The sequence below is a fragment of the Neophocaena asiaeorientalis genome, unplaced genomic scaffold, assembly GCF_003031525.2.
Source record: "Neophocaena asiaeorientalis asiaeorientalis breed wild unplaced genomic scaffold, Neophocaena_asiaeorientalis_V1.1 scaffold264, whole genome shotgun sequence".
Classification (NCBI taxonomy): domain Eukaryota; kingdom Metazoa; phylum Chordata; class Mammalia; order Artiodactyla; family Phocoenidae; genus Neophocaena; species Neophocaena asiaeorientalis.
Genome location: NW_020185332.1, coordinates 7,098,709 through 7,124,456, shown reverse-complemented (window position 1 = coordinate 7,124,456; position 25,748 = coordinate 7,098,709). Strand labels below are relative to the sequence as shown.

At 40.7% G+C, this 25,748-nt stretch overlaps 1 protein-coding gene across 3 annotated transcripts in view; it reads left to right on the top strand.

Moving 5' to 3' along the window:
* FAM81A (family with sequence similarity 81 member A) overlaps window positions 1–25,748 on the top strand; it is a 56,570-nt gene that overhangs the window by 5,097 nt on the left and 25,725 nt on the right. For all 3 annotated transcript variants that reach the window (XM_024735117.1, XM_024735115.1, XM_024735116.1), the window contains exon 3: window positions 19,734–19,852. In XM_024735117.1, coding sequence (XP_024590885.1) covers window positions 19,734–19,852 — 119 coding nt within the window. The remainder of the gene's footprint in view (window positions 1–19,733; window positions 19,853–25,748) is intronic.

The window sequence follows — 25,748 nt, the reverse complement described above, 5'->3', positions numbered from 1 at the left end:
TATGTCTTTTTGATTATAGTCATTATAGTGGATGTGTAGTGGTATTTCGTTGCACTATTAATTTGCATTTCCCTAATGACTAATGATGTTGAGCACTTTTTCATGTCCTTATCAGTCCTTTGTGTGTCTTCTTTGGTAAAGTGTCTACTCGAGTCTTCTGCCCATTTTTAAAAATTATTTTTTTATTGTGTGTAAGATATTTATCACTTTAACCATTTTAAAGTGTGCAGTTCATTGACATTAATGACATTCACAGTGTTGTATGCAACCAGCACCACTATCGGTTTTCAAAACTTTTCGATTGTCCCAAACAGAAACTCTGTTCCCACTAAACAGTAATTCTCCATTCCACTCTCACCTCAAGCCCCAGGTGACCTCTGTTCTGCTTCCTGTCTCTATGAATTTCCCTATTCTAGGTTTATCACATAAGTGCAATCACACAATATTTGCCCTTTTGTGTCTGGGTCATTTCACTTAGCGTAATGTTTTCAAGATTTATCCATGTTGTAGCATGTGTCAGAATCCATTTTTCTTTAATTTAGTAATTTATTTATTTTTTATAAATTTATTTATTTAGTTTTGGCTGCGTTGGGTCTTCATTGCTGCACGCGGGTTTTCTCTAGTTGCGGCGAGCGGGGGCTACTCTTCGTTGCGGTGCGCGGGCTTCTCATTGCGGTGGCTTCTCTTGTTGCGGAGCACGGGCTCTAGGTGCACGGGCTTCAGTAGTTGTGGCACATGGGCTCAGTAGTTGTGGTTCATGGGCTCTACAGCGCAGGCTCAGTAGTTGTGGCGCACGAGCTTAGTTGCTCTGCGGCACGTGGAATCTTCCCGGACCAGGGCTCGAACCCGTGTTCCCTGCATTAGCAGGTGGATTCTTAACCACTGTGCCACCAGGGGAGTCCCAGAGTCCATTTTTATATTAGGTTATTTGTCTTGTTATTGAGTTGTAAATTTTCTTTATAGCTTGTGGCATGTTAGTTCCCCATCCAGGGATTGAACCCGCTCCCTCAGCAGTGAAAGCGTGGAGTCCTAACCAGTGGACCACCAGGGAATTCCCTGGATATTGTATTTTAGTTATGCTTCCTGAAATCAAGACTCATTTATTTCCAATGTCAGATTTGTGTTTATTTATGTTAATAGCTTTATTGAGGTATAACTTAAAAGCCACAAAAATCCACCCATTGTAAGCGTACAATTTGTGCAACCATCAACACAGTTCAGTTGTAAAACCTTTCAATCACTCTGCAAATTTATATAAGCCTGTTTGCCGATAATCCCTCCTTCCACCCCAGACCCAGGCAACCACTAATCTGCTTTCTGTCTCTGTAAGTAATTTGTCTTTTCTGAACATTTTGTATAAATGGAATCTTACAATCTGAAGTCTTTTGCATCCGGCTTCTTGCACTTAGCATAATCTTTTTGAGGTTCAGCCATGTTCTGGCATGTATCAATATTTCATTTATATTTATGTCCCAGTAGTATCCTATTGTATGGAGATGCAGCATTCCTTTTATCCACTCATTAGTTGATGGACATTTGGGTTGTTTCCAGTTTTTAGCTATTGTGAATAAAGCTGCTGTGAACATGTGTACACGTCTTTGTGTGGAGATGTATTTTCATTTCTCTTGGGTAAATTGCTAGGCGTGGACTTGCTGAGTCTTGCAGTAAGCTTGTGTTTAACTTTTTAAAACATAGCCAAACAATTTTCCAAAGTGGCCGTACCATTTTACAATCCTACCAGCAATGTGTGAGGGTTCCAGTTTCTCCACATCCTCACCAACACTTGCTATTATGTCTTTTTGATTATAGTCATTATAGTGGATGTGTAGTGGTATTTCGTTGCACTATTAATTTGCATTTCCCTAATGACTAATGATGTTGAGCACTTTTTCATGTCCTTATCAGTCCTTTGTGTGTCTTCTTTGGTAAAGTGTCTACTCGAGTCTTCTGCCCATTTTTAAAAATTATTTTTTTATTGTGTGTAAGATATTTATCACTTTAACCATTTTAAAGTGTGCAGTTCATTGACATTAATGACATTCACAGTGTTGTATGCAACCAGCACCACTATCGGTTTTCAAAACTTTTCGATTGTCCCAAACAGAAACTCTGTTCCCACTAAACAGTAATTCTCCATTCCACTCTCACCTCAAGCCCCAGGTGACCTCTGTTCTGCTTCCTGTCTCTATGAATTTCCCTATTCTAGGTTTATCACATAAGTGCAATCACACAATATTTGCCCTTTTGTGTCTGGGTCATTTCACTTAGCGTAATGTTTTCAAGATTTATCCATGTTGTAGCATGTGTCAGAATCCATTTTTCTTTAATTTAGTAATTTATTTATTTTTTATAAATTTATTTATTTAGTTTTGGCTGCGTTGGGTCTTCATTGCTGCACGCGGGTTTTCTCTAGTTGCGGCGAGCGGGGGCTACTCTTCGTTGCGGTGCGCGGGCTTCTCATTGCGGTGGCTTCTCTTGTTGCGGAGCACGGGCTCTAGGTGCACGGGCTTCAGTAGTTGTGGCACATGGGCTCAGTAGTTGTGGTTCATGGGCTCTACAGCGCAGGCTCAGTAGTTGTGGCGCACGAGCTTAGTTGCTCTGCGGCACGTGGAATCTTCCCGGACCAGGGCTCGAACCCGTGTTCCCTGCATTAGCAGGTGGATTCTTAACCACTGTGCCACCAGGGGAGTCCCAGAGTCCATTTTTATATTAGGTTATTTGTCTTGTTATTGAGTTGTAAATTTTCTTTATATAGTCTAAATACAGGTCCCTTATCAGATATGTGATTTGCAAAATATTTTCTCCCATTCTTTGGCTTGTCTTTTCATTCTTCCAATGGTGTCTTTTGAAGCACAAATTTTAATGAAGTCCAGCTTATCAGGTTCTTTTATGGTTTCTATTTTTGGTGTTATGTCTTAAGAACTGTTTGCTTAACCCAAGGTCACAAGGCTTTTCTGCTCTGTTTACTTAAAAAGTTAATTTTAGTTTTTGCCTTTAGGTTTATGATCCATTTTGAGTTATTTTTCATGTATGAAGTGAGATTAAAGATCTAAGTTAGATTTTCCTTGAATATCATATGAAAAACATTTATCATTTTCCCATTTGTCCCTTTGTTAAAAAAGAATGGATCATAAAATTTAAGGGTTAATTTCTAAATTCCTTTGATCTTTATGGCTTTCCTATGGTAATACCACATTGCCTTAATTTCTAGCTTTAGAGAAATCATGATTTCATATCATTTTGAAATCATGTAGTGCAAGTCCTCCAACTTTGCTCTTTTTTTCAACATTGTTTCAGCTCTCCTAGGTCCTTTGCATTTTCATATAGATTTTAGGATTAGCTCATCAGTTTCTATAAAAAGCCTGCTGAGATTTTGACAGAGACTGCTTTGAATGAGATCAATTTGGGGAGAATTTCTATCTTAATATTGAGTCTTTGATTGTTTCAAAGAATCAATTCTTGGTTTTATTATCTTTTCCTATTTGCTTTTTTGTTTTATATTTCATTGCTTTCAATTCTATATTGTTTCCTTTTTCTCTGCTTGCTTTAGTTTGTTTTTCTTTTTCTGGTTTCTTAACGTGGAAAGTTAGGGAATTGGTTTGAGATCTTTCTTCTTTTCTGATAGTGGTGTTTAAAGCCATAATGTGTCCTCTAAGCACTGCTTTGGCTGCTTCCATGAGTTTTGGTATGTTGTGTTTTTGTTTTCATTCAGTTCAAAATATTAAAGTTTCCCTTGTGGTTTCTTTTTTTGGTGCATGTGTTACTTAGAAGTGTGTTATTTAATTTCCAGATGTTGGGGTTTCCCCAAACTTATTTCTGTTGTGAATCTCTAATTTAATTTCACATGGGCAGAGAACATACTTTGTATATTTTTAATCTCTTTAAATTTATCGAGACTCTTCTTCAGTGATTGAAATATCCAGTTTTTATTGTTGAATTGTCTATTGCTCCTTTCAGTTCTGTCAGTTTCACTTCATGTATTTTGGGGCTTTGTTGTTACGTGTGTATACATTTATAATGTGTATATTTTCCTGAGGTAGTGATTCTTCTGTCATTATAAGATGTGTCTCTTTATCTCTAGTAATATTTCTTGTCTTAAAGTCTATTTTGTCTGATAATAATATAGCTATTCTGGCTCTTTTGTGGCTGCTGTTTGCATAGTTGATTTCCTTTTTTGATGATTCTCACTCAGCTTATACCTAAGTGAGGTCCTAGTGTACCACATGATTAACAATTTTCACTGTCCTTTCAGATTACCGCATACACTTTACTAAGGACAGAGATTTACTCAGATTTGTACTCTAATTGAAGTACATTTGTCTTCAGGGTTCTAAAATTTCTGGTCTATCCTTCTTTTGATGTTTAAAGAAAAGGACCATATGTTTGTTATAAGGGGATGTCATGGATCTTTGTTGCTTTGGTGACTGATGGCATCTATTCCAATTTCTTTGGGTCATAGCAATTTTATTTCCCTTTGGAGCTTGAAATCTGTGAAGAGTGTTCCAATGAGAGGAGTGCCATCCCTGCAGCTGTACCTGTAGGATGCTGGGCAGTGGTTCCTGCTGCCTGGACTCTAGGAAATTTCTTTTCTCTCTTTTTTTTTTTTTTTTTTTTTTTTTTTGATGTGGACCAATTTCAAAGTCTTTATTGAATTTGTTACAATATTTTATGTTTTGGTTTTTTTTGGCCATGAGGCATGTGGGATCTTAGCTCCCCAACCAGGGATCAAACCCATACCCGCTGCATTGGAAGGCAAAGTCTTAACTACTGGACCGCCAGGGAAGTCCCAGAACTACCTTTCGTGTCTTTTTCTCAGTCTGGATCCCCAGCTACCCTGTTGATTGTGTGAACTTCTCCCCTATATCCTTCCAGTAAATTCCAGATTTTCCCATTAAGTTAGCCGGAGTCAGGTTCAATTGCCAGCAGCCAAAGAACTCTAATGGTATCCAGGGGGCATAGAACGCTTAAGAGATTGCTGTAGATAATTTACTTGTTTTTGGAAGGTGGTGTCTATATTTGGAATGATCTTTCCAGTTTTATATTTGAGTGCTAAAGCAATTTTATCCCAGAGGCTGAATAACTTGGCAACCCCAAGTTGACACCTTCACAAAATTAAAAAACCCCAACTTAAACATTTCAGTTTTGAAAAGAGAGATATATTAGGGGGCTGATAGCCCTGCTGCACTCAAATCTAGAGAGGGTGATAGATAAAATCAAAGTGATTGGGGATAAATAATGATTCTCAGATTCCTGTTCCCTCCACCAGTGGCAAGAAATGTGTCACAAAAAAATGCAAACACCCCTATGTTTCATGTTAGAAGGTAGTGTGACCTCCCCATTTCTTTATGGGTACTCTGCTGGGTTCTCTTTGTTTATGTGGGTGGTGGACAGACCAGAGACTGGAGACAGTCTATTCCACATTGCTGTCCTCAGGTCAAAGCAGAGCGTGTAACTCTACCCTTAGAAAGCTCTGGACTGAATTTTTTCTGTCCCCGTAAGACGGGATAGTGCTTTAGCTGCAGCTGTGGGATCTGGGGAATAACTTTCCCTTTGTACTAATCCAATCATCAGAACCATTTAAAATATATAATTTACAACCTCAGCTGAGCCCTCAGAGCTGTTGAAAAGTTCCTTCATTCTAGGAAGCCCTCGCTACCAGTTCCCTCCCTGGCCCCAGTTCTTTTTCCCTTAATGTATCCTGGGCACCCAGCACTTGATGCTGTTACCGTAGTATTTACTGAATAGGACTGACATTGTTTCTTTGCAAGTCTGTATCCCCTGATAGAATGGGAGCCCTTCAAAAAAGAAAAGGGTGGGATAGGGAGGGTGGGAGGGAGACGCAAGAGGGAGGGGATATGGGGATATAGGTATATGTATAAGCTGATACACTTTGTTATACAGCAGAAACTAACACAACATTGTAAAGCAATTATACTCTAATAAAGATGTTTAAAAAAAAAGAAAGGAGCTTTGTCTTACTCATCTTCACATTGTCCAGCACAATGTTTAGAGCAAAATGCCATGAATGCTTGTTAAGTGAATAAATGCCTATTTCAGACTGAAGCCCATTGCAGATCTTATGGTAGCAAAAAGAACTAGAAGAGACTCTGAGGTCATTTGTGCAAACTGCATCCTTTTCAGATGAGGTATCCTAGGCCCAGGGAAGTGAAGAGACTTCTCTGAGATCTCAAGGCCAGTAAGTGGCAGTGCTGAGACGAAACCCAGACTGTTAAACTCCAAAGATAAGCTCCTTTCACTTTTCTACTTTGCCTCTTGGAAGCTCCTCTAGAACCCCGATCTTAGGTAACCAACTCTCAAATGTGACAGGCAGTGCTATTCAGTCATTCTTTGCTTTCTGAGTATTTCTACTCCCTCAGGAAGAATTTCTTCATGAAACTAGGTAATTAAAGCTTTAGTTCTCACTGAGTTCTCCCCTGCCCCCTCATTCCTTTGGTGTGAGTTCATTGAACTGCTTAGATAATTACAGTTAATAGCAAACATACCTAGGAATCCAAAGTCATTAGTCATTTAGGCTTTTGCTAATTATTTTTCTTTAAGATGTGTTTTTAACACGATTTTTCTGTAATGTGTATTTAAGACGATTTTTAAATAATTTAAAATGCAGTGAGTTTTTCCATCTGAAACACATTTTATGTCATGATTATTCTTCCCTTAACCAGACAGCACTCTTGCATTTACATATATTTTTGGAGTGTGCAGTTTGCAAATGAATAGATGATTTCCGTTGTAGAGAGAGAAGTCTGAGTAAAATCTAATTCTGGAAAAAAATTTACTTTGCATATATGAGCATTTACTTTTTTGTAACTGGTAATAATTATATATCATTATAAAGTAACAGAAGAAAGTTTGGAAATTTAATAGACTTTTTTATGAAACACTAATTACATAGTTTTATATGTATTGTGAGCCTAAGCATGTTTACCCAAACATAACCAAAATTAGGATGCTTAATGAGACATCAGAATTGTCACATTGTAGCCAAACTGTTAAAATGAAATCATGGTGTAGATTAAAAGTACTAAAAGGAAGTCTTTATATATAAGCAATATAAAATTAGGAGGGTGGATGTTATGCAAAGGCAATATGCATATTTAAAGCAAAGAGATGTGAAGATACTCAAATTGTATTTAAATGATATGAAAGGTGTATTTTTTGTCTATAGATTCTTAATGAATTTCTTCTGTAAATTGCCTGGTTTTTAGGTTATTTTCATGACTGGTTTACACTGGTTTTTCAGTTCACTCAGTAAAATTTTACTGGGTGTTTGTTTTGTAAAAATCTGTCCCTGCAGGTGATTTTGTATTATAAAACTAAAGCTGAGACCATTCTTGACATGTACAGCTCAGTCGAGGCTCCTGATAGAGCTAGTCGAATTGAGATACGTTAATACTATATCTTGGTAAATTTGCCTCAGTAAGTCTTTATGGTTATCACGTGGCTCTGTACACGGTTATATACAGGAAGACAAGTAAAATACATTGTCAAACCACTAGCCTATGTGATCCTCAAGAACTAGAGCTGAGTCTTAATTTTTCCATTTTTAGCACCTACACAGTACAGTGTCTAGCACATTGTAGGAGCTCAAGAAGTCTTTCATAATCAAAGGCTCTGGGGTCCTTGGTTCTTCGAGAATCCTGTAGTTATTGCCCGTATTCTGTCAGCAGATTCCAGTGTCAAAACAGATGACTCTGTGGGCTAGTGTCTAGTAGGTGCTTGATAAATGTTGAATGAAAGAATCTATTGTTTTAATACATCCCGACTCATTGTCTCCATTGGCAGTTTGCCTTGCTATGTGGAGTATGTTATCAATTATTTATTCCTCAGAAACTTTCCACAAATTATCATTATCATTATAAATTCAAAAGAGGTAATGTAGTCAACTATGAATTATACACGTCTGGATTATCCATACTGCCTTTGATTTAAGCTCATATCAGCCCCTGGGAGCCGAATCCTGGTAAGCAGTCCATGGCTCTTTTGTGGGGTAAGCTTTCCCTTTCATGCCAGTTTGATGGCTTAGGGAAGTGGTTGGGACCCACATGTCCCCTTGGGGCTTTCAGCCTGTCTTTGGCCAGGGTCTGCTACCCAGCTGATTAGAATCTGCAGACCTACTCTTGGTTTCCATGTGCTCAGGCTTCATGATGTCCAGCTGGCTTGGGGTGTTGGCTTTGTCTTAGGTGGGAAATGGGAAAAATGTATCAAACCCTCATCTAATTGACTAGATTACACATAATTTTCTAGCTTAATAATTTGCAAATGGGCTGTTGAAGAGTTTGCTGAACTCAAGTGATATGTGCAGAGTCGGGCCTTATTGGCAAGTCACAGCAGAGGTGTGGACCATAATGTTAACGTATAGTTGGACGGACAGACGGGAACTTGGTTCAGTGTGAATCTAGCACTGTCAACGAGGAGAGAATCTTAGCTATTGGACCTCATATAGTTACCTAAAAAAGGAATTTCAGCCTGCAGCTGCATGATCTTGTCCCATTGGAACAAGTATATTAGCAGATGGACTTTGATAATTATCGTGTGTATTAGTCCGAGACCGCCAAAGAAATAGAACCAATAAATAGGATATATTTACTATAAGGTATTGGCTCACATGATTATGGAGACTGAGGAGTTCCACCATCTGCCATCTGCCATCTGGAGAACAGGAAAGCCGGTGGTGTAATTCCAAGGCCTGAGAGCCAGAGAACCAATAGTGTAGATTCCACTCCAGGTCTGAAGACCCGAGACCCAGGAGCGCTGAGGGCTGGAGAACATCAGTGTCCCAGCTTAGTCAGGCAGAAAGCGAATTCCACCTTCCTTCCCCCTTTTTCTTTTTCTATTATGATACTCAGTGTATTGGATGATGCCTCCTCACATTGGGGAGGGCCTTCTGCTTTTACTAAGTTCACCGATTCAAATGCTAATCTCTTCTGGAAACACCCTCACAGACACACCCAGGAATAATGTTTATCCAGCTGTCTGGGGATCCCATGGCCCAGTTAAGCTGACATATCATTAACTATGGATAATGATCCAATTTTTTTTTTTTTTTCTTTTAACTCTACCTGCTAGACTTGGCTTGTCATGTGGCTTGACTCTAGGGGGAGAAGGTAGTGAATGGAGTTTGAATATTTGTTGAGTTCTGAATATTTGATAGAAGTTTTTCCAAAGTAAATTAACAAGTTGGTGTTTAAGTGTCTGCCCTGTCTCTAATACATTTCAGCTTCTCTGACTCCATCTTTGAGGGCCTGAGCAGCTCCAGCCACCAGCTAGATAAGAGTCTCTGAGCCTTCAGTGTAGATGATCAAATCCTGGAACATGGAGCTAAAATAATTGACAAATTACTCAGCTGCCTGCTGGGAGCCAGGCCTTATTTAGAGGCACTGGGGCTAAAGTAGCGACCCAGGCATGCAAGGCCCCTCTTTCAGGCCTGCTGTACATTCTGTGGGGCTTATAGGAGTAAACCCTAAGTAGCCGAGGTAATTTCACCCTAAGTCCAGGGCTCTGATGAGATAGTATGATGGAGAGTGATTGTGGGGCTATTTTAGGAAGGGTGATGGGGGTCTAAGGTGACATGTGAACTGAGACTGGGGTGACAGAAGGACCAGCCAAGCCGAGGTGGTGGTGTTGGGGCAGGAGACACACAGAGAAGAGAACATACCAGAGAAAAGGCTCGGCAGCTTCCAAGGCCATAAGGCGGAAGAAGCTTGGCATGTTGGAGGAGCAGAAAGAGGACCAATGGAACTGTAGTGTCATTGGTGGTGGTGGTGGGGTGATGGGAAGCCATTATTTAATTTTAAGCAAAAGAATTTAGAGAATTCATTCATATGCTTGGTGCTGCGGATACACTAGTGAATAAAACAGATTAAAAACCCTTGCCCTCGTGTTGCTTATGGACTGATTTGTGTTTCAGAAAGATCACTCTGGCTGCTGCCTGGAGAAGGGAATGTAGGGAAGCAAGAACAGAGGCAGGGAGACAGGCTGGGGGTGTCCAGAACGGCTTGGATTAGGGAGTCAGGGTGGAGATGGGGAGAGGTGGATGGATTCAGGATCTGTCTTGGAGGTCAAGCTGATAGGACTTCCTGCATGTTGGCGTTAGAGAGACTTCTGTTTAGGACTTGGCAAGTGTTAGGGACCCCTTGAATATCCAGGTGGAAATGCCAAGAAGGCAGTTGATATATGAGGCTGGAACTCTGGGGCGTTTGAAGTGCTAGTGTGAAGACTAAAAATCTATGTAAGAAGATGCTGTCTTATAAGGCCCCCTGTCCTACTGTAATTGGGCCCTTCTCCATGTGATATTGGAGTCACACTTTCATTTTCAAATCCTCACAAATCCAGGAAGAGTTGAAGAAGGAGAAGCATGGAGGGCTGTTTCTTCTTGGTCATCCCTAGGAACCCCTAGCCTGTCTGGGTGGTGAGGTCCCTGGGTGTGGGTCCTCATCACCTTTGCGTAAATGGCATGATAGAATGCTATGAGGCTCACACAGTGGTGCCATTTCCTACTGCCTCTGGGAAGGAATCTTCCTTAAAGATAGGCCCTATATTAGAAAAAATAAATGAAGACCCAGGACATCACTTTTTCAAGGGGGCCGGCCTCTTCTCTCTGCTCATGTGGGTTTAGGCCACGCACTTTCCACCCTGTAGTCTCAACTGCTGCAGCTGAGCTTCCTGAAGGCAGGCCTGGTGCACAGCACATAGTAGGCCTACAGAAAAGAGTTTCTTGAATTGAATTGGCAATAATGGAGAGTTGATGATATACTTTGGGTTGTAACCTTTTTAAAGTAAACATATCATGATGATTAATCGTCCCAAAATGACAAATTAGGAAATGTTTCTGGCTTTACAGAGGGATTGTATTTCTAAGGCTTCATCATAGAATTCCTTTAAATAGTAACCACTCTGATCTCTCTGTGCTATATGTATATGTATAGCTGATTCACTTTGTTATAAAGCAGAAATTAACACACAATTGTAAAGCAATTGTACTCCAATAAAGATGTTAAAAAATAAGTAAATAAAATAAAGTGACATCCTTCAGATTAAAAAAAAAATAGTAACCTCTCTAATGCCTTCTCTTTTCACATAACTTTTCAGTAATGTGAATATTGTGTTAAGTTCAGACACAATTCTTTTCTGTATTACGCAAAGAAAGCACTTCTAATTTAATATCTTATTCATCTCCATAAGAATTCTGAAAGATAAATGGGCTTTTCTTATTTCTAAGCAGTAAAACACACATACATATGCATACTTTTTTTTCTGGCTTTAAAAGTAGTGTAAGCCCATTGTGGAAAATACAAAAAAGAGGAATCAACCATAATCTAACCCTAGAGATAAGCAAGTCATTAATATTCTAGTATGATTTTTTATGTACCTTATACAGAGCTGGAATCACACTGTGTATTTATTTTGCACCCTTTCTTTTTGCTTACTATTAAATTGTACATATTTTCTCTTGTTTATAAAAGCTCGCCATGAACCTCTTACTGGTGCGTAATAATGTACCATGCAGATACCTTGTAAAATACTTGGTATATGCATCACACTGTGAAGGCATCTTTGTGCATTCATTTTTGTCATTCATCTTATTATTTGCTTTATGATTAATTTCAAGAACTAGAGTTACAGGGTCAAAGGTTATAAACATTATGAATATATTTTGAAGGATCATACTCTGGAAAAGTTGTATTGTGAAGGGCCAACTGTGCATTTTCAATTTTTGATATGCATTTTAATATTATAAATTTAAAGTGTTTCCTTCTTTAATACATGGAAATGGTATGATTTTTAAAGTTTTTTTGTCTAAATTTTTTTTTTAATTAATTAATTTTATTTATTTATTTTTGGCTGTGTTGGGTCTTCATTACTGCGTGCAGGCTTTCTCTAGTTGCGGCGAGCGGGGGCTACTCTTCATTGTGATGCGCAGGCTTCTCATTGCGGTGGCTTCTCGTCGCGGAGCACAGGCTCTAGGCGTGCGGGCTTCAGTAGTTGTGGCACACGGGCTCAATAGTTGTGGCTTGCGGGCTCTAGAGTGCAGGCTCATTAGTTGTGCACGGGCTTAGTTGCTCCGTGGCATGTGGGATCTTCCTGGACCAGGGCTCGAACCCGTGTCTCCTGTGTTGGCGGGCGGGTTCTTAACCACTGCGCCGCCAGCAAGGACTAAAAGTTTTAATAATAGACTTTATTTGTTTAGAGCCTCTTTAGGTTCACAGCAAAACTGAGCAGAAAGAGCAGGGTTCCCATATACATACTCCCAGTCCCCACAAAGGTACAGCCTTCCCCACTATCCTTATCTGCGGCACAGTGGTGCATTATAATGGTATGGTTTTTATTTCCTGTTTCTTTGCTTGAAGAAAGGTTGAACTTTTTTAAAAATTTTATCTTTTTTCAATGGTTATTTTCCACTTATCGTTTTATTTTTTTAATTTATGTATTTTTTGATGTGGACCTTTTTTTTTTTTTTTGGGGTACGCGGGCCTCTCACTATTGTGGCCTTTCCCGTTGCGGAGCATAGGCTCCGGACGCACAGGCTTAGCGGCCATGGCTCACAGGCCTAGCCGCTCCGCGGCATGTGGGATCTTCCCAGACTGGGGCACGAGCCCGTGTCCCCTGCATCGGCAGGCGGACTCTCAACCACTGTGCCACCAGGGAAGCCCCTGATGTGGACCATTTTTAAAGTCTTTATTGAATTTGTTACAATATTGCTTCTGTTTTTAATGTCTTTTTTTTTTTTTTTTTGTCTGCACTGGGTCTTTGTTGCTGCGTGCAGGCTTTCTCTAGTTGCGGTGAGCGGCGCTACTCTTTGTTGCAGTACACAGGCTTCTCATTGTGGTGGCTTCTTTTGTTGCGGAGCACAGGCTCTAGGCACACGGGCTTCAATACTTGTGGCTCAAGGGTTCTAGAGCGCAGGCTCAGTAGTTGTGGCGCACGGGCTTAGTTGCTCTGCGGCATGTGGGATCTTCCCGGGCCAGGGCTCGAACCTGTGTCCCCTGCATTGGCGGGCGGGTTCTTAACCACTGCGCCACCAGGGAAGTCCTACTGCTTCTGTTTTATGTTTTGGTTTTTTGGCCATGAGGCATGTGGGATATTAGCCAAACCTGACCAGGTGATCGAACCCACAACCCCTGCATTAGAAGGCGAAGTCTTAACCACTGAACCACCAGGGAATTCCCAGAAAGGTTGAACCTTTTAAAAAATGTGTTGTTTAATTATTTTTAGCACCTGTTTGGTGAATTGCTCTTCATGGTCTTTGCTTAGTGATTTTTTTGACTGAGAAACAACTCAGATGAAATGATTGGTTGGAGCCTTTGTCATTTCTCCAGTGTCTAATGCAGTGTTTCTCCAGGAGTGGTCTGCGGACCATGACCATCTGCATTTCTGGGCCCATTCCCTCGCTTTGATTCCCTGGGAGTAGGGCCCAGGAACCTGTGTGTTTAACAAGCCACTTGGGGATCCTTACACACCCCAAAGGTGGTTGAGAACCCATGGTCTTGAGCCTTATTATAAACAAAGATTTGAAGCATTATGTACAAAAAAATAAGTATTACTTTCTATTAACTGACAAATAAGCGTTATTTCCTATTAAAAGAGAAAGAGCTCCCCTTTGCCTTCTCATCAGTGGGAGTGTCAGAACCAGATTAGTCAGATCTCAAGTTTTCTTGCAAGAGTGTGTTCCAATGACTAACGTTTTATCACTCACAGGTGATTGTAACTGGTTTGCATTCTTCTATTCTGTTGAGCAGGTTCATTCAGAAAACGCTGGAAACTACAGCAAATAACAGATAGGTCTAGCAGTTCCAAATTCCTTCCAGTGAAATTTTTTTACTGTCACTGTCAGTATCACTCCGTCAATGGTGACTCCAGCCAGGTTTCCAGTAAGGAAAACACAGAATCCTCACATTCCTCATTTCTGCTTTTTACAAGGAAGTTTGAAAATCCTAAAAAACTGTATATAAGTGTACTATTCTGCATATATGTTATACTTAAAAAATAGTTGATAGTGGAACTTCCCTGGCCATCCAGTGGTTAAGACTCCATGCTTCCACTGTAGGGGGCACGGGTTTGATCCCTGGTTGGGGAACTAAGGTCCTGCATGCTGCACAGCATGGCCGATAAATAAATAAATAAAAATTAAAAGTATAGTTGATAGAAGGGAGCACAAAAACGATTTATGCAAGCATAAATCTATCGTCTAATAGGGCTTCCCCATTCAATTGCAAATTGGACTGCAAATTGACAGTATACCGGAAATCATCAAACTTCTAGAAATGGTAACAAGTAGCTACACGTGAATGTATCTTTAAACCTCTAGATTGGTGCAGGAGGTGATAGGAAGGTAGTGGCTTAGTGTGCCTTCTTCCCTATTCCCAGTTCCAGTGCCAGCTTCCTGAACAGCTGGGATGGGCAGGCAGGAAGGCCTGGTGGAGCCAGCAGAGACCTGGCTGGGGAGAGCCTGGGAGACAGGTCCTTGACGCCATGGTTTAGGAGTAGGAGAGAGAAGGCCGGTCTCACTGGCCTTGTTCACCATGTGTCTGAGCTGGTCTCCTGTCCTTAACGAGGTGGAGGCAGGCGAGGAGGGGCTGTAGAGATGGGCTGTGTCCCCGTTGGCTCCAGGCTGGGAGGGCTGCAGAGAGAAGGACACAGAGATGCTTCCTCCCGGCACCTCACCTGGACCCTGGCTCTGTGCTCTCATCGGCTGCACCTCCAGCTCATAAGCTCCTTCCATTACACCTAGGACTACCTACTTAATCTCACTCCAATGAGTGGAGAACAAAAAGAAACATCACACTTAAGTGGGCCCAGCAGCCAGAGGGAGGAAGAATAAGCATAGCCCTTAGAACAGACCCAAATGAAATAGGAAACAGGTGGCCCTTGCATGAAAAATAATTAGGGTATGTTATGGCCTGAATGTTTGTGTCCCCTCCCCCAAATTCATGTTTGAAGCTCTGACCCCCAATGTGATGGTATTTAGCGGTGGGGCCTTTGGGTGGTGACTAGGTTTAGGATGAGGTCATGGGGGTGGGCCCTTATGATGGGATTAGTGCTCTTATAAGAAGAGAAAGAGAGACCAGAGCTTCCTCTTTCTGGCACGTGAGGACATGGTGAGAAGGCAACAGTCTGCAAGCTAGGAAGAGAGCCCTCATAGGACACGACCATGCTGGCACCTGGATCTTAGAGTTCCTAGCCTTCAGAACTGCAAGAAAGAAACGTTTTTTGTTTATGAGTCACTCAGTCTGTGGTGTTTTGTTACAATAGCTCCAACTGAGTAATTAGACAGAGTGCTTAAGGAGATCCAGGTACAACGTAAAATTTCTTCCTTGAACTTAAATTTTTAAAAGTCAGTAGATGATCTAGAGGCAAGGATGGTTACTTTTATGAATTGAATTAGTTACCCACAAGACAAAGTAGAAGAAGTGCTGAAACATCAGTGCCAGATACAAAGAGACGGAAACCATGGGGGAAAAGATACAAGACTTAGAGGACAGATCCAGGACACCCAGCGTGTGAATAATAGGAATTCCAGAAGGAGACAAAGAAACAGAGGGAAAAGAAAAACCAATAATTACATAGAAGAAGAAAATTTACCCAAGTTGAAAATAAATCTGAGACTACAGTTTGAAGTGTTCAATGAGTTCTAGGTAGAATCGAATTTTTTTTAAAAAATCCACAATTAGGTACATTCTGATAAAAATCCTGAACTCTAAAGATGGAAAACAAGCATCTAGGCATAAGGAGCCAAGGTGCTTTCAGAGGAAAAAGCATCAGACTTCCTGTCAGCTTCAAAGTTCGCTGGGAGAGATGGCCTTTAGGTCAAGAATTTCATACCCTTTCAGTTTATCACCCTTCCTTCAGAGCGAGGGAGGACGATATTAGACATGGCAGGTATCCAGAGAGTCTTTCATCCAGGTGCCTAGTCTGAGGAAAATGCTAGAGGAAGGACTCTAACCAACACACAGAGACTATGCACAGAGACCCTAAGATAGGGGAAAATGAAAAGGAGAAGCACAAAGGTAATTGGTGATCCTTAGAAAAAGACCTGTCATTTCATGTAAATGGATATAGATAAATGCCTGGGACTGGGTAACAGAGTGCTAAAAAAAGAAGAAGAAGAAAAAGATAATTGAAAAAGAAGGGCTCTTCTACAAGCAAAATTCTAATTGTATCCCAACTAGAAGTATTGAGTTATTTTAGCAACGCCTAGTTGGCGTGGGGAAAAGCAAGATGGGGAGAAAAGTAAAAATCCTTCCACGTAAATCATCTGGGGTTGAAGGATGAAGGAGGGTGGGTGTGAATGTGCTAAATAAGTGTCTCGCGTGGAGGAGAGGGGTGCTGTGCAGGGATAGAGCCTGGAGTAGGTGCGTACATGGTTATAAATGTTGGGAAAGGGAAGGTAGCCATTCATGGACTAGCAATGGCCAGAACATTCCCCAGTTAACAAGGGGAGAAAAGGCAATGAACGGTAACCTGATTAAACCAGTCAAAATAGGGAAAAGGAGAAGGGAAACAACAACAAAAACACCGTAAATTGTAACTCTAAAGTGAGATGTAACAACAGCGTCCTACTGTGTAGCACAGGGAACTATATTCAATATTCTGTGACAAACCATAATGGGAAAGAATATGAAAAAGAATATATATTTCTCTCTATAAAGAATATATATATATCTGTAGATACATATATAGATATATATAATGTATAGCTGAGTCACTTTGCTGCACAGAAGAAATTAACACAACATTGTAAATCGACAATACTTCAGTAAAATTTAAAAAAAAGAAAGTGAGATGGAAGGACGAATGAAAATATAAGGTAGCATAATGTCATGATTGAGAGCACAGTCGGTGGAGCCAAGCTCCTGGTGCAAATCCCAGCTCCCTCAGGCATTGCCTGTGGCTTTGGGCAAGTTACTTGATCACATAGAGATTTCACCACCTGTGAAATGGGGATAATAATAATCTCTCCTTCATAGCGTTTTGTGAGAATTAAACCAGTTATCATACCTATAGCACTTAGCACAGTGTCTGGTGTATAGTTAGACCAAGCAGATATTTGCTTTATTATTTATAAAGTATAGTAGCAATGTTAATAGTAGGTAAGATGAAACTGAATGTTACAAGCACTAAATCAGATGAAAAAGTTATTATATAATGGCTGTGGCCACTTTGATCATAAATCTGTATGTCCAAATAAAATGGCAGATAAATATGTAAAGTAAACAGCATTAAAAATGTAAGCAGACCTTGATGAAAGTATCTTACAGTGTAAGAATTCATAACACCTCTTCATCGTTGGAGTGATCTAGTAGACAAAAATAAATAAATAAGTCAGCAAACTCAATCTAATACGCAATATTGAACCTTTTGTTCCTTGAATAGTTTTTTCATGAAACTTTTGAAAAATCAGTCATGTGCCACAAAGCAAACCACAATACATTCAAAAAATTAAATATATTACAGATCATATTTTTGATCATAAGCCAGTACAGTTAGAAATAAATAGTAAAAATGATAGAAAAAAATCTCCTTGAAAATGAAGAAATACAATTCTAAGTAATCTTTAGATACCTAGATATCCTTAGACCAAAGAGGAATTCAAAACTGAAATTAAAACAATAAAAAAGAAAACACTTCGCACACAACCCGTGGACACAGAAAATACTGTACTAAAATGAAAATGTCAGGGCTTCCCTGGTGGCGCAGTGGTTGAGAGTCCGCCTGCCGATGCAGGGGACACGGGTTCGTGCCCCGGTCCGGGAAGATCTCACATGCCGCCGAGTGGCTGGGCCTGTGAGCCATGGCCGCTGAGCCTGCGCGTCCGGAGCCTGTGCTCCGCAACGGGAGAGGCCACAACAGTGAGAGGCCCGCGTACCGCAAAAAAAAAAAAAAAAAAAAAAAGAGGAAATGTCTTCATTATTAAGGAAGAAATAGTTAAAGTAAAGGAACTTGGTACTCATCTTTTAAAATAACAACAACAAAAAACAAAACGAAAGCAAAAGAGAATAGATACTCAAGTTGACATCAGGCAAATCGGAAATTTAAAAAAAAATGGCTGAAAGGGAAACCATACGAGAAATCAAAAGCTTTCTCTTTGAAAAGAAGGAGAGACTTCCCCGGTGGCGCAGTGGTTAAAAACCCACCTGCCAGTGCAGGGGACATGGGTTCAAGCCCTGGTATGGGAAGATCCCACATGCCGTGGAGTAACTAAGCCTGTGCACCACAACTACTGAGCCTGTGTGCCACAACTACTGAAGCCCGCACACCTAGAGCCCGTGCTCCACAACAAGAGAAGCCACCACACTGTTGGTGAGAAGCAACCACACAGTGGCCAGCGTACTACAACGAAGAGTAGCCCCTGCTCGCTGCAACTAGAGAAAGCCTGTGAGCAGCAACGAAGACCCAATGCGGCCAGATAAATAATTAAATACATTTATTTAGAAAAAAAAGAAGGAGAGAGTGTGGTAATGGGGTGGCGGGAATGTGGAGGACAGAATACAGGGAGAGGAGGAGGGAGGGGGAAAGGAGGCGCTGAGCAAAAGGATAAGGAAATGTTCAAAGAAACGTCTGATGCGAACTTTTGCTTTTGAGGGGTCTCCTGTAACCTAGGACTTGGGTTTTCATATCTGTCTGTGTGTCCTTAGTGCTTCTGTCTCAGATTCTTTGCTGGTTTGGCAGGCACCATTGCAGCGTGGTTATGAGCTTGGATTCTCGAGCCAGGCTGCCTGGGTCAGTCCCAGCTAGCCACTTGCTCCCCAGGTGATGTTGGGTTTATCAGTTCAGTTGTTGGTGCCTCACTTCCTGGTCTATAGCACAGGTCTCCTGAGAGTACCTCCCTCACAGGGCGCTGTGTGGATTTGTGCATGTCAGCGTGGATCGCAGCCCTGGGCTCCTCCCAGGACATGCTCAATAAATACCACAGATGCCCTCTTCATCTCCATCATTCCTTTGCAGATTTCCCAGGATGGATGCTCCACAAGTTCATGCTTTTGTGTTGGGTCATACCATCTTCCAGTAGTTCTGCTTTCATTTAATGTCTTTTCTCTGAGACACATTCTACCATTCCAGTACTGTATAAATGTTGTTACGAATAGGTACTAGAAAGAATCATTAGCATTTGCTGTATTTACCATGTACTAGGCATTGTGCTAAGTGCTTTGTATGCATTATCTTATGTAATGTTCCCATAAAGTGGCCTTAAGAGTATAATCACCATTACTATCAACAGATGAGGAGAAGGAAGCTCAGAAAACTTGAGACACTTTCCCAGGATCACACAGCTGGAGGGACTGGAATTTGGACCTCTTTGTCTGATGCCCTCTTCCCCGCCTTTTTCTTGATTTATTATTTCCCAGATTTAGGGATCGTTCGCCTAAAACAATGACTATTAAAAAGCACCCTGGCGCGGGGTAAGACCTCTGAACTGTGCTCCACGAGTCCAGGCTTCTAGTCTCAGCTTTGCTTCTTCCTGCAGCGGGACCTCCATCAAGTCACCTGACATCTGAGTCTCAGTGTTTTTACTGGTAAATGCAGGGCCTTGGTCCAAGTGTCATCTCTGAGGTCTCTCTTCTAAGCCCCTGGTTCTCCATGTATATCAGGTGACTATTACAAAGGAGCCTCTTCTGAAAGGAGTTGAACATTCTTGTTTTTACCAAAAGCGTAAAATGCTTCTGTGGCAGCATGTGAATTCCCGGATGACTCCGTTAGTGTTTTTGTGTGTTGCTCAGGTACTCCAGGAGCAGATCCGCGCCCGGGACAACATTAGCTATGGAACAAATTCTGCCTTAAAGACTCTGGAGATGCGGCAACTCTCCGGCCTGGGAGATCTCCGGGGACGAGTGGCCAGGTAGGTGGTCAGATGTTTGCACCTCTATGTATCAGGAGCGAGTTTTCATCAACTCCATTTTAGTGGGGAATATATTCGTGGAGCCCCAAAGCAAATCCTTTGCTTCTTCTAGTACATCCTCTCCTTTGCCCATAAAATGTAGCAGTGGCAGTTAGACCTTGTTTTGAGCAGCCCTGATTTCTTGTGCTTCTGTAGTTGGAGCTGTGTGTGCAGGAGTCGATGAGGGGAGGGCTCAGTTGACCTGAGTAATTTGCTAGGTTAATGTTATGTTTACTGAGCCCAATAATACACAGTTGGGACTTATAGTTTGTGTGTCTTTTTAAAATTTCACTTTTCTTGTCATTCATTTTTATTTTATTTTCTGAAAGTATTGGTCCATGGTAGATTGTACATTTGAAAAAGAGATCCTTCCCCTCAGGTAGGAGGAAGAGTGCTGTTCTAGGCACTCAGTACTGAAAGGGTGCCCCATGGACCAGTAACGTCCCTGTCACCTGGGAGCTTGCTGGAGGTGCAGAATCTCTAAAGCGTTTGCAGGCCTCTTCTGCTCTCTCTTGCTGTCAAGGGTCAAGCAGGAGTGTACACAGGAGCTGTGGAGATAATACGGGATTCAAATCATCTTGAGGCGAGAATGAAAGTGGCCTGCAAAGGGTGGGAGGGGGAAAAGGGGACCCACAGGATCCAAGGCCTCTTTGGGATGTTAGGGGGTATTTGTGCAGACAACACACGAAGAGCCCTGAATATTTGGCCTGTGTATTTGGGTCCACTGGATGAACATCTGTCTCACAGCAGAGGGCTCCTGGTTCTACTCTTGTGTGATTTTCTGTCCTCAGCTGGGTGAACTCCAGTCTCAGTATGGCCCTTGGTGAGAGATACCCCGTTGACCCCCTTACCTCTCTCTACCCTCGCACTGTACCTTTCAGCAGTAATCCACTGCTTGCTGTTCCCTGAATGGGCCATGCTCTCCTATATCTGTGCCTTTGCACATGCTGTTCTTGTACCTAGCATGCCTTTTCCCTTTCTTTTCTAACTTCTAGTCAGCCTTGAAAATTCAGCCTCCTCCAGGAAGTCTTCTCAGGTACCCCACTCTCTGTTCTATTGATTCTCTCTGTTGTCTTGGGGTGGAGTACCGCATCTTTTATTTTTGTACCTTCAGTGCATAGAACAGTCTCTGGAAAACAGTAGGTACTCAATAAATGTTTGTTTGGATGAATTAATGATTTGGAAAAATCACTGTAATTGGACTGAGAAAACTTGAATCTTTTCTGTGGAGATCAGCTGAAACGAAACCCCAGCTCTGTTACACCTCTCAGAACTATGAGGAGTTGAGGAGCTTCAGAGCTACAAGGCAGAGTAAGAAATTCAGGAGAACTTGGGAAATTTTCGTAGTCACTTGAGTTGCAGATGAAGATTAGGTGAGGCGATATATGTAAGAGGCTTAGTGTGTGCATGGGATGGAGTGAATATAGAGCAAATGGGACCTATTATTGTCTCAGGAGCGGCTGCAGTGAAATTATCCTCGTAATACTGGTTCTAATTACAAAATTTTGAAATACTTTCAGGCATTTTACATTTTTCTTCTGCAGTTTCTTACTAACTTCTCTACCCAGCTTGTTCTTTCTCTGTAAACAAATGCCTTTTTACTCCGAAACAATTAAAAACAAAACGTGTTGGAAACACCACATATTTTTGCTTTGTTTTGTGGCTATATTCATCTTTTTCCTGGAACGCTAATGAGACTTTGTTGAAACAAACTCATGGGAAATAAAAATTCCTTGGCAAAGTTTCGGTTTTCTTGCATTAATTATATGATGGTGTTGAAAGGCTATGAACTTTTACAGTGATAGTCTTAATGACTAGGCTGCAACATTATTTCAGGTTTTATCTTATAGTGTTCATGGATCCATTGGTGAAGTAATTGATAGGAAACAGGTCCTGATTCCTCCGTGGAGATCCAGCTGGAAAGGGCAAAGGCAAATTATCTATGGAGGTGACAGACATCGCTACCCCACTAAGCAGAACACACCCTAAACAGGACTGTCTCGGAGAGTTTCCTACCCCTCCCTAACGCAGAGCTCAGAGTTCAGCTTTCCTGTTCCTAACGAGACATTTGGTCCATTTTTTGGCTTATCATCTTCATTTGTCCAAGACTCAGTGGCTTCATCCGCTTTCCTCTATGAGGTCTGTTTGGATGGTGTCAGAGCCTTAGAGGAGAAATACCTGTGTACTGAGGCAGGTGTGCAAGTTCCCTCAGGGTGAGCAAGTCCCGGTGTAAAGAAAAAAATAGATAAATTGGATATCATCAAGTTAAAGGTTTTTGGCCATTATAAATAATGCTGTTTTGAACATTCACGTACAAGTTTGTATGGTCATATGTTTTCATTTCTCTTGGATGTGTATACCTAGGAGTATAGTTGTTGAGTAATATGGTAACTCTGTATTTTACCCTTTGAGGAACAGAACAGCCAGACTGTTTTCCAAAGTGGCTGCACCATTTTATGTTGCCAGCAGCAGCGTATGAGGCTCTGGTTTCTACACCTCCTCTTCCACACGTGTTATATGTCTTTTTGATTATAGCCAAGCTAGTGAGTGTGAAGTGGCATCTTACTGTGGTTTTGATTTGCATTTCCCTAATAACTAAAGGTGGTGAACATCATTTAATGTACTTATTGGTCATCTGTATATTTTCTTTGGAGAACTGTTTATTCAGATCCTTTGCCCCTTCTCAAATTGAGGGTTTTTTTTTTTTTTTAATTATTGAGTTGTAGTAGTTCTTTATATAGTCTAGATACAGTTCTCTTGTCAGATAGCTGATTTGAAAAAAATTTCCCCCATTCTAAGGGTTTTCTTTTTATGTTCTTGATTGGGTCTGCTTGGTTCTTTAAAAAAAAAATTCTGTCTCTTTATTGGTATTCTCTGCTTGATGAGACATTGGCAGTATCTCTTCCTTTACTTTTTTTTTTGTGTGTGTGGTATACGGGCCTCTCACTGCTGTGGCCTTTCCCGTCGCGGAGCACAGACTCCGGAGGCGCAGGCTCAGTGGCCATGGCTCACGGGCCCAGCCGCTCCGCGGCATGTGGGATCTTCCCGGACCCGGGGCACGAACCCACGTCCCCTGCATCGGCAGGTGGACTCTCAATCACTGCGCCACCAGGGAAGCCCCTCTTCCTTTACTTTTTAAAGCAAATTTCCTTTATTTCTTTAATCATCTATATTTATAATGGCTGCCTTGAAGTTTTTGTCTTTTAAATTTGACCTGTGTGCTCTCTCACAGGCAGTTTCTTTTGCCTGCTTTTTCCCCTATGTTTATTTCACATTTTCCTGTTTCTTTGTATGTCTTACAACTTTTGTTAAAAACTGGATGTTTGAAAAATCTACAAACAGTAAATGCTGGAGAGGGTGTGGAGAAAAGGGAACCCTCTTGCACTGTTGGTGGGAATGTAAACTGATACAGCCACTATGGAGAACTGTATGGAGGTTCCTTAAAAAACTACAAATAGAACTACCATACGACCCAGCAATTCCACTACTGGGCATATACCCTGAGAAAACTGTAATTCAAAAAGAGTCATGTACCAAAATGTTCATTGCAGCTCTATTTACAATAGCCAGGACATGGAAGCAACCTAAGTGTCCATCAACAGATGAATGGATAAAGAAGATGTGGTACATATATACAATGGAATATTACTCAGCCATAAAAAGAAACGAAATTGAGTTATTTGTAGTGAGGTGGATGGACCTTAGAGTCTGTCATACAGAGTGAAGTAAGTCAGAAAGAGAAAAACAAATACCGTATGCTAACACATATATATGGAATCTAAGAAAAAAAAAAAGGTTATGAAGAGAACCTAGGGAGAAGACGGGAATAAAGACACAGACCTACTAGAGAATGGAGTTCTCTAGTAGGTCTGTGTATCCCCGATATAATTCTTTTTTTAAAAATTGACAAAGAGTTGATTTACAGTATCATGCTACTTTTAGGTGTACAGTACAGTGAGAGATATATATATATATTCTTTTTCAGATTCTTTTTCCTTATAGGTTATTACAAAATATTCAGTATAATTCCCTGTGCTATATAGTAGGTCCTTGTTGGTTATCTCTTTTATATATAGTAGTGTGTATATGTCATGTTCTGCTGTTTTTGACAATGTCCTGGGATGTAAATTTCTATGTAGTCTGATTCAATTAAATTATTGCCAGCACTTAAGGGCTTAATGATGTATACATACAATAATTATATATATAATTATTATTATTATATGGAAGATGAGCAACTTAATGTTTTAAGTGTCATTGCCATTTTTTTTTCAATTTACATTAGCTTTATTGCTGTTGATTGAAAGATCAAGCTGGAACTAGAGATATTTCCTATGAATGTCATTCACTACAATTTAATAACTAGCAGAAAGCAAAACAAAGAAACCCCCAAAACCCAAAGCACTCTGTCAGTGGTTATGCAGGGACGGGCACCTAGGAATTTAAGTTGATATAGTTGTAAGATGTGCTTCTATATCATGGAACTTCTTGATAATGCCAATATTTTGTTAGGCCATGGATAACACCCATGTTGGAGGCTTAGATTATGATACAGTAGTCCCAAGGGAATACATTCCAAGACTCCCAGTGGATGCCTGAAACCAAGGATAGCACTGAACCCTATATATACTATGATTTTTCCTATACGTACATCCCTATGGTAAAGTTTAATTTATAAAGTAAGTAAGAGATTAACAATAATTAATAATAAAATAGAAAATTATAGCAATTTACTATAAAGAATGTTATGTGAATGTGGTCTCTCTCTCAAAATGTCTTATTGTACTGTATTCACCTATGTAAGGTTGCAAGATTATAAAATGCCGAGGTGAAGAGATAAAGTAAGGCATTATGTAAGTGTCATTGCCTTTTCAATGCCATACGCCACCATCTCATAAGCTGTAAGAGAAGGTCTGCCTAAGCATGGTGCCCAAATCATGTCTGTTGCTAGACCTTCGGGTCTCTGTTCTGGACTTCTGACCACCTCCCTGCCATCATTGATCAGATAGCCAAGTGATAGAGTCATTCTGCCACCCGATGGCCACAACCAAGAACTGTACCTGGGAGATAACAGCTGCCCAAAGATCCGAAAAGGGAAAATTTGCAATGAGTGCATTATTGGTTCATCTATAATATAACTTCAGGATGAAACAGGACAACTGGTCAGATTCATTGCAAATTCTTGTTTAACTAAAGCACCTGAGTCACATACGCAGCTATATTAGAGCCCCAAGTCTGCCTTTTATGAGTGTGTTTCTAGAAAAGAGAAGAATGATGTCTTTGATTCACTACTAGCTGAGAGAGTAATATTGCTTATCCTTTTTTCTTATCTGTTGATTGAAAGATCAAGCTGGAACTAGAGATATTTCCTATGAATGTCATTCACTACAATTTAATAACTAGCAGAAAGCAAAACAAAGAAACCCCCAAAACCCAAAGCACTCTGTCAGTGGTTATGCAGGGACGGGCACCTAGGAATTTAAGTTGATATAGTTGTAAGATGTGCTTCTATATCATGGAACTTCTTGATAATGCCAATATTTTGTTAGGCCATGGATAACACCCATGTTGGAGGCTTAGATTATGATACAGTAGTCCCAAGGGAATACATTCCAAGACTCCCAGTGGATGCCTGAAACCAAGGATAGCACTGAACCCTATATATACTATGATTTTTCCTATACGTACATCCCTATGGTAAAGTTTAATTTATAAAGTAAGTAAGAGATTAACAATAATTAATAATAAAATAGAAAATTATAGCAATTTACTATAAAGAATGTTATGTGAATGTGGTCTCTCTCTCAAAATGTCTTATTGTACTGTATTCACCTATGTAAGGTTGCAAGATTATAAA